At 44.2% G+C, this 8555-nt stretch overlaps 1 protein-coding gene across 1 annotated transcript in view; it reads right to left on the bottom strand.

Annotated features, from left to right (window-relative positions):
* Nucleotides 1-6567: 6567 nt before the first annotated feature.
* The window catches only part of A4gnt (alpha-1,4-N-acetylglucosaminyltransferase), an 8021-nt gene continuing 6033 nt past the window's right edge, over nt 6568-8555 (bottom strand). The window contains exon 2 of the mRNA XM_021205898.2: nt 6568-7643. Coding sequence (XP_021061557.1) covers nt 7029-7643 — 615 coding nt within the window. The 3' untranslated portion in view covers nt 6568-7028. The remainder of the gene's footprint in view (nt 7644-8555) is intronic.

Below are 8555 nucleotides of genomic sequence, written 5' to 3'. Positions count from 1 at the left end.
AGATCCCATCTTTGCTAAGCACCTATTTCCTGATCAACATGGGAGAAGTAGTTCTCAAGAGATCCTTCTATAAGGGCACCGACTCCAGCTGTGAGGGCTCTGTTCTCATAACTGCATCACTTCCTGGAGTCCCCATCCTTAACATTATTTGGTTAAGAGTCCACAAAGGTCCATGAGGTAAAGTCTCGGTCCCCAGCACGGTGCTATGGGAGTTTGGTGGGACCTTTAAGAGAGGAGGCCTACCTAGTAGGGAGATTTCGGTTATTAGGTAGAGACCTTGAGAGCGAGGCCCCAGCTCCTGCTTCAGGAAAGAAGTCAGAAGATTCTTTCATAGAAAGCTAACTGATATACAAAGTAAAAGAAGCTACTCATAAAAGGGAAAAGGCATGTGTTTCCACTTAGAGGGCTTAACCACAAAGAGTCAAGTTCATAGAGACAAATGTTGGAGAGCGGTTACTGGAAGCCATAGTGATGGGGGGGGGGGATAAGGAGGCTCTTGATGAGTGAGAAGTTTCAGGTGGGAAAGAATGGTGAGAAGCTTTCAGAGATGCCAACAGGGATGGCTACATGACAATGTAGATGTTTAATGTCCTGAATTTTATACTAGAACGGTCAAAAACAGTGAATGTTATGTTGCATCGAGTTTACCACAATGCTTTAAGTGTAAGGGGGAAAATGGGATCAGACACAAGAAACAAGAAAGGCTGTCTATAAGTCAGGTCCTCTGATGGGACATCTTGCTTTTCTTCTCTTTAGACCAGGATACCCTCTTCACTAGCTGAGAACGAAGTGTCCGGGCTTTGAAATTAAAGACGAGTCCATATTCCTCATCCCCAGACTCTGTAACCCCGAACACGTCACCTTTAACCTCTGTGACCTTCCGTTTTCTTAGCTGTGAAGTAGGAAAAATAAACTCAAATCAGCAGGGTTGTTCATGAACACTGATTTAGCTAAAATATCCCTAGGCTCAGCTCAGGCCTGGGCCGTCCATGGTATGTCCCTCCGGGCTCACGCTGAGCATTCTTGCCTATTGGCTTCTTGGCTATCTTCTCACTACAGTCCTCAGAGTTTACAGAGGGTAGCTGATGGTAGCTGTGTATACATTTGTGTGTGTGATTTCCACCAGCCTCCGTTTCCCTGGGTATAAACCGGCTGTCTTCCTTTGCTAAGGCAAGCTTGATATGGACCCAGGTTAACCTTGGCCAATAGCCCAAGCCCCATCTTCAGCTGACCTCCCACACATGAGATGCTCAGGTTTTTATTTCCCTTTCCCTGGTCCTCAGTTCAACATTTGATACAGGAAAGTCTTGGCTGCAGAGCATGTGCATGATTTGGTGTTTGTTTGTTTGTTTGTTTGTTTGATTGTTTTGGTGAGAAATCACAAGCACTGAATAACTGTCACCTGCTGAGGCCGCAGCATCCAATACGGCAGTCACAGTGGGGACCTTAGTTAGTCCATGTCTAAGTCCAGGGAGAGGAGATTGGCTCGAGATCACTGTCACCCTGAACTGCAGGGGTTGTGACAGTTGACTGAAGAGGGGACGGATGGGCTTTAGTATCTGTGATTCCCGCCTTGCTCTGCAGCCCTTGATCTCCTCAGCCTAGAGTATTATTTCCACTTTTGGCCCAGCTTAGATCTTATCACCGATATACCCTGCCCTACACCTCAGACAGGGACTGCAGGAAACAGTAAGAAATGTCTGAGCAATCCCCCAAAACTGCTGCCATGATAACAAAGAAGCCAGCACCCATCCAAACCTCTGGCTTGACCACTGATGATCTATGAGGCTGCCTTAGGTCAAAGGTGCTTTGTTGAGTTTACATGCTGCTGATGCAGGGATATGGAGACACGTGGTCCGAGGGAGAGGTTACCCAAAAACCTAGTTTGGTCATTTCTCTTGAAAAATTCGAGAATCTGGCCAGGCAGTAGTGGTGCACACCTTTAATCTCAGCACTCGGGAGGCAGAGGCAGGCTGATCTCTGTGAGTTTGAGGCCAGCCTGGTCTACAGAGTGAGGACAGTCAAGTCTGTTACACAGAGAAACCCTGTCTCTAAAAAAAAACAAAACTCCAAGAATCCAGCAACAATAGGCCTGCATGCTCGCCTGTCTGGAGTGACTGGAGGGGGGGGGGGCTTTTCGTTATTTAGAGCTTATATCTAGCTCTTTCCCTGAAAATAGCACTTTGAAGAAAATCTTTCCCTTCCAGAAGAGACCTCTTTTCTCAGGGAAAGGGTGTCTTCTGAAAGAAGAATGGAAATGCAGGGTTCAAAGAAGCCTAAAAGACCAGGAAGAAGGTTGGCCAATCTGTTACTCACTTGGCTGGAGATGGGATGGGGACAGACCTATCTCAGTGACTTTCTGCCTAGAACTCCTGTTCCTCCTTCTGTTCAGGAGGAAATTCATCTTTCCCAGCTTGAGGGTGGCTTTGCATTGCAAATGTAGCATCTAATTCACTAAATGCATCTGATCAAGATTTCTAAGAGTGTAAATAATATTTCAATACAGCTATGACTTTAACACAATATGAAAGTGGCTGGGATATTAAATGACAGGACATAGGCTGACCCAATGCTATCAATACTGCTCTGCCTAGTGGTCTATATTCATAACTGTAAAGAATTATAAACACTAAAAGTTCATAAAAATAAAGACGTTACTGTCTTAAACTCCCAGATCAAGAATCTCTGTGCCAAGGGTTGGAGACATGGCTCAGTGGTTAAGAGCACCGACTGCTCTTCCGAAGGTCCTGAGTTCAAATCCCAGCACTCACATGGTGGCTCACAACCATCCGTAATGAGATCTGATCTGATGCCCTCTTCTGGTGCATCTGAAGACAGCTACAGTGTACTTAGATATAATAATAAATAAATCTTTTTTAAAAATTAAAAAAAAATTAAAAATTTTAAAAAAAGAATCTCTGTGCCAGCATGATCAAGGAGACCACCACCAAACCTGCTATTAGTTATTAGAAATTACTAATACTAATTTCTGTATTCAGAAATTACACGTAAGACCCTGTCTATGAACTAATCTTTGAGCATAGCCTGGCCAGGCCTCTGTGGAAGAGCTTGACAGTGCTCTTGGTTATCTACTAGAACTTAATGGTAAGACACAATTGCTGAAACACCACAATCTAATCCTAGGGCATAGGGGAAATCAGGTAGTACTGATCTGAGAAATCCTGCTTGCCGGCAATCTTCACAGTGCCAGCGGGTGCTTTTCAGACTGTTTGGGGAAGAAAAACTGTCAATAGTCTTATCCAGCTGTGCCTATTGTAGCCTTATGGATTACAACAACGATCAGTCTGGCAAGATAAGCCCATCGGTGCAATAATGACATGAATATATTGTGTTGGCAGTAGCTGACAACTTTTCAGTTGGATTTAGGCTGCTTTAGGTACATGCCAGAGGAGAGCACTCATGCCTGGCACAGCAAACTTGACTAAGAAGTCACACCCGACTACCGTTACTTGGCTAAAGGGTCATGGGATCAGATTGCCTTTTACGCAAATACTTCATTCTTTTTCATTTCTTTAATTTTTAAGGCATGGCCTTATTACATAGCCCTGGGTGGCCTGAAGCTCATTGTGTAGACCAGGCAGACTGCCCTCCAACTTCACAGAGATCCACCCACCTCCCCCTCATGAGCGCCAAAAGATTTTAAGAGCCAGAGAATCGCTGTGAATTACTGTCTTCTGGATATGACAGGGCCAAAGCATTCATGAGATTGCAGGAGCTGCATTTGCTGATCCCATCAACCCAGGCAGCACTCTAGCAGGAGATGGAAGGGATTCATGAGGCCCCAGCTTGATCTGAGGAGCTATTGTCAGTTGGTGGATTCTGGGATAGGGAGAGTTCATTTTCTTCAGCTCTGTGGCCTGTGACAGGTTCCTCCTGTTTCAGTGGATGCTGCCCAAAGCCATGCACATTCAGGCAGCGCCAACTGGATTCAGTGGATCGGAAAAACAAGAGGAGGAAGAGGAGGAGGAGGAGGAGGAGGAGGAAAAGGAGGAGGAGGAAGAAGAAGAGGAAGAGAAGGAGGAGGAGGAAGAGGAGGAAGAAGAAGAGAGGAGGAGGAGGAGGAAGAGGAGGAAGAAGAGGATAGATATAATGCATTGTATTCATGTGTGAAATTACTAAAGAATAATTTTTTAATTTTTAATAAATAGCAAAATCAAAACTAACAGACTAAAACGTGCAACATATTATTAAAGTATTTTTGTTCTTTACATATAGAGTGGTTAAAAATTCATAAAAATATAAAAATACCCCAACATAAAAAACCCTGTTATTGCATATGTTACATAATAAGAATAAGAATATATATCTGGTTAAACATAGATAACAATCAACCTTTCCAAAAGGAACAAGGAAATCTGCATTGCTCAGTTTCCCTCAGAGCCAACGCTACAGCATTTTAAATTCACTCCTTTCTACAGTACAAATAGTACTTCTTATATAAGTTAATAATTTATTTTCCATATTTATTAATCAAAAACTCATTTTACAGCAAACAAAGGTCTCTCTATAAACACCAAATTGTCTTTATCCTCTCAAAACTGCACACAAATGCAGCCCAGCCTGAAGAAATATGTATGACATTGCTGGTGACCTATTTGGTCTCCCTGGAAACAGTGTAGATTTTTGAGAAGTTTAAAGTGTTTTCCCTCAAGTCTCTCAAACTTTCGTGTCCAGGAATGTTCGCTGGGGGGCGTTCCTCAGATACAGCAATAAGAGCCAACCATGTATGACCTTGCTCCTTCCCAGCAAGGCTTACTGAGAAACTCTCAACTGTAGAGATCTGAACATCAGGCCTTCGTGTCTCAGGGATATCATCATGGGGAGAGGGACAGGCAGCCTGACAGAGGAGTCAGATATCAGAGTCTAGCGTGTCATGGAATAAACAGACACGAGCCAGGACACAGGGCTTGGGGGTGTTTGGGGTTATTTATTCGGTTTCTTTTACATGTATTCAGTGTGTAGAGTGAGTGTGTGTGTGTGTGGGTGTGTGTGGGTGTGTGGGTGGGTGGGTGTGGGTGTGGGTGTGTAGGTGTGTGGATGTGTGTGCACTCGAGCACACATGTCTATACCACAGTACACATGTGGAGGTCAGAGGTCAACCTGCAAGAGTTGGTTCTCCCCTCCCAGTATCTGGGTCTAGGGCTCATTCTCAGCCCTCAGGGTTGGCAGCAAGCACCTTTGCCCAGCTCGCCAGCTCGCCAGGGGTGGTTTTATTTGGGGGGGGGGAAGCAGTTTTGTTTTGGCGGGGAGGTCTTGTTTGTTTTTCGAGACAGGGTTTCTCTGTGTACCCTTGATCACCAGTTGCTTTAATCAGACTATCAGAGCCATGAATCTTGAAAAGGGAGATTTAAGAATGAGAGGCAATAGATGGATGTAGTTCCTAAGACATCATCTCAATTTTGTGTTTGGAAAAAAAAAATTAAATGTTTCCATAAAGCAAGCAACCAAAGGGAATGTTCTAGAAAATCTTGGCCGATAACTGCTTACAGGAAAAAAAAAAATTTGCATGCCTCCTGAAAATCAGAAAAGAGTTTATTTCTAGTTGAACAATAAAAAATCACATATGTTTATGGTGAACAACATGATGCTGGAGGAAATTCAATTTCATCTGAATCTGTGGACAAAGCAGCTTAAAATAGCTTGAGCTTAGAATTTGCTCTTAATCAACAGATGGGGCAGTAAGAGAAAGGTGTGTGTTGGAACGGGGAAGTGTGGGGAAGGCAGTCTGTGAAGGGAGACAGTATCCTGAAGACAAGTGACCAGTAATTAGGATACAAGTGCTGGACCAAGACTGCTTAGTCCGCCTGTATCGTTGCCCCCTAAATTAGTGCTTGGTACCCAGGAAGATCAATTAGTATCTACTGAGTTAATGAACATTGTTGTAGTTTATACATGGTTTTGTGTATTTCCAGCCTAGTCTCCATGTCATGGGAGGATTCCATCCTAAGGAGTTAATGTACTTTTGGTGGGACTCCCGTTAGTTCCTATAAAAAGAGGATGCCTGGGTGGGCCATGGTGGCACATACCTATAATCCCAGCCCTCTGAGGCTTAGGAAAAAGGATTGAGAGTTTGAGGCCTGCCTGGGACATAGCAAGACCTTCCCTCTGACACCAACCTCTCTAGGGATGGAGAGAGGGGGCACGACTGGCTCCTGAGCTTCTCTGGCTTTCTGACTCACCATGTGATCATATTCTACATGTTTCCTGGCACTGTGATGCCATTCTCCATGATGGCTTCACTAGAGCCCAAGCAGAGTCATCTGGATCAAGAGTTCAGTCTCCAGTTCTATAAATCTCTTTTAAATCTCTTTTTCTTAATAAATTTCCCAGTTTTGGTATTTTGTTATAGTGACAGAAAATGGATTAATACATTAATGTCTAAATCAAGGGCCAGGTACGTGAGACCCTATCTCAAAAATCAAAACAAAAACAACAAGCAGCCAGGTCCCTTCATTCTGAAGGTGTTAAAAATAATCTTAATATTTAATAACAATATAACAGTAAACAGACCTTTTAGCTACCTCCCAGCCTCTCTTGCAGCTACAATCTAGCCAAGTGAGATACAAGGATACATGGTATTTGCACTTATACCATACATGCATAAAGACGTATGAAATGCATTTTCTTTCCTTCTTCTGCCATCCTACTGTCTGGAATAGCCCAGATGATGAGCTGTAGGTCCAGCAGCCACATTTGCATGGACTACAGACAGCAGGAAAACAAAAAGAAAGATTCTAGCATGGGCTACCAATGGCTACTGTTAATTTATACTGGAGGAGGAACCCAAATACCCTGTCCTAAATTATCTGCCCCTAGACTTGCTGCTCCATGAAGGATAAATCAACTTCTGTGTTTACAAGTCGCTTTCCTTTGGAAGCATGCAGTTATAGCCAGAGAAAGTTAATCCTGAGGATGTAGATTAGCACCTATCCCCTAGAGACAATGTAGACCAAGTGAGAGTAGGGCAGCCCAGGAAGCATCTACTTTCCCACAGTAGCAACATCTCTCTACCTGGAACCTGTGCCTGGCTTCTTGGACACTGTCCCTTCTGCACCTTGAATCAGAACCCTATAAGTCTTAGGACAGTGCTTTTGATAGAGATTTTCCACCAGAGTTTTGCTTCCTCTAACCACAGTCCTGCCCTCTTTATTCATATAGTTCCACAAATGCAGTGCATAGGACTCATTGAAGCTGGGCTCTGTGTCCCACACTTGGTAGTAGCGCCTCCACTGTGGATAAGGGATGGGGTAAAATCTCTGAGGATGAAGGAAGGAAATATTCAAACACTTCAGGTCACCCAACCCATGGAAGTCTTTAAGACGACACCACACCCGTAACATCCTTGTCATCAAATGGGGACCTTGGTTGCCCCAAACACCCGAGTCATAGTGCTCCACAAAGTTCTCCATGCAGGCCCACAGGAAGGGGTGGTGGGGGAGGAACCCAAATACCCCATTACTGGAGTGTCGAGAGCCCTGGGCTGCCAGGAAGTTCTCCTCAGGGATGGGCCGAATGGAGATGACATCTGTGTCCATGTAAATACCTCCGTACTTCCAGATGATGGCCAGGCGGGCTGCATCGGAGCTGACGTGGAGCCAGTGTTTCTCCGTACTGCCGTTGACCTGTGGGAACAGGGACAAATGGGTCCCTGAGCATGAAGGGTGGCTAGGAAGAAATGCAACAGGGTGATTCCCCAAAACCTATTTGACTGCAAGTCAAATTATAAAATTCTCAATTTACCTTTACCGCGCACCCCTCCACCCCACCTCACTCCCAGAAGTTTCCTTGAAGTCTAGAGTTTGTAGCAATCAGTAGCAATGCGAAGATTTTTTTTTTTTTTTTTAGCAGCCATTAAAGATTTCAAAAAACGGTTTTCTTTCATCAAAGCAGTGGAAAAGTAGAGGCGAAATCCAGCGGGGAATTTCACAAAGAGCAGTGTAAGTCATTCTTCCACGTGGGTTACAATAACCAGAGACAAGAAACTGTACAAGATGGATTTTTTTAAAGATGTATGTATGTATGTATGTATGTATGTATTTTATGTGAGTACACTGTAGCTATCTTCAGACACACCAGAAGAGGGTATCAGATCCCATTACAGATGGTTGTGAACCACCATGTGGTTGCTGGGAATTGAACTCAGGACCTCTGGTAGAGTAGTCAGTGTTTTTAACCACTGAGCCATCTCTCCAGCCCCAGAAGGATGAATATTTAAGTCCTCAAAATGTTGAAGATTGATACTTTAGGGGAAAAAAGTCAACACACTCGTTGAGAAATTGACAAAAGAAAAAAATCTGAGGATGCTTGCATGCGTGTCTTTGTTTGCTTGGAACTTCAATAAAATTCACTGAACATCTCCTTACTGTGCACCAAGCACTGCTAAAAACACAGCAGAGAACAAACAGGCAAGCATCCCCACTGGGAGGAGATCAAGAATGAACAACACAAGCCGGGCGTGGTGGCACACGCCTTTAATCCCAGCACTTGGGAGGCAGAGGCAGGCGGATTTCTGAGTTCGAGGCCAGCCTGGTCTA

Source organism: Mus pahari, chromosome 10 (genome assembly GCF_900095145.1).
Source record: "Mus pahari chromosome 10, PAHARI_EIJ_v1.1, whole genome shotgun sequence".
In the NCBI taxonomy this organism is placed as follows: domain Eukaryota; kingdom Metazoa; phylum Chordata; class Mammalia; order Rodentia; family Muridae; genus Mus; species Mus pahari.
Note: the sequence above shows the minus strand (reverse complement) of the source record. Positions and strands in the feature narration are given on the sequence as shown.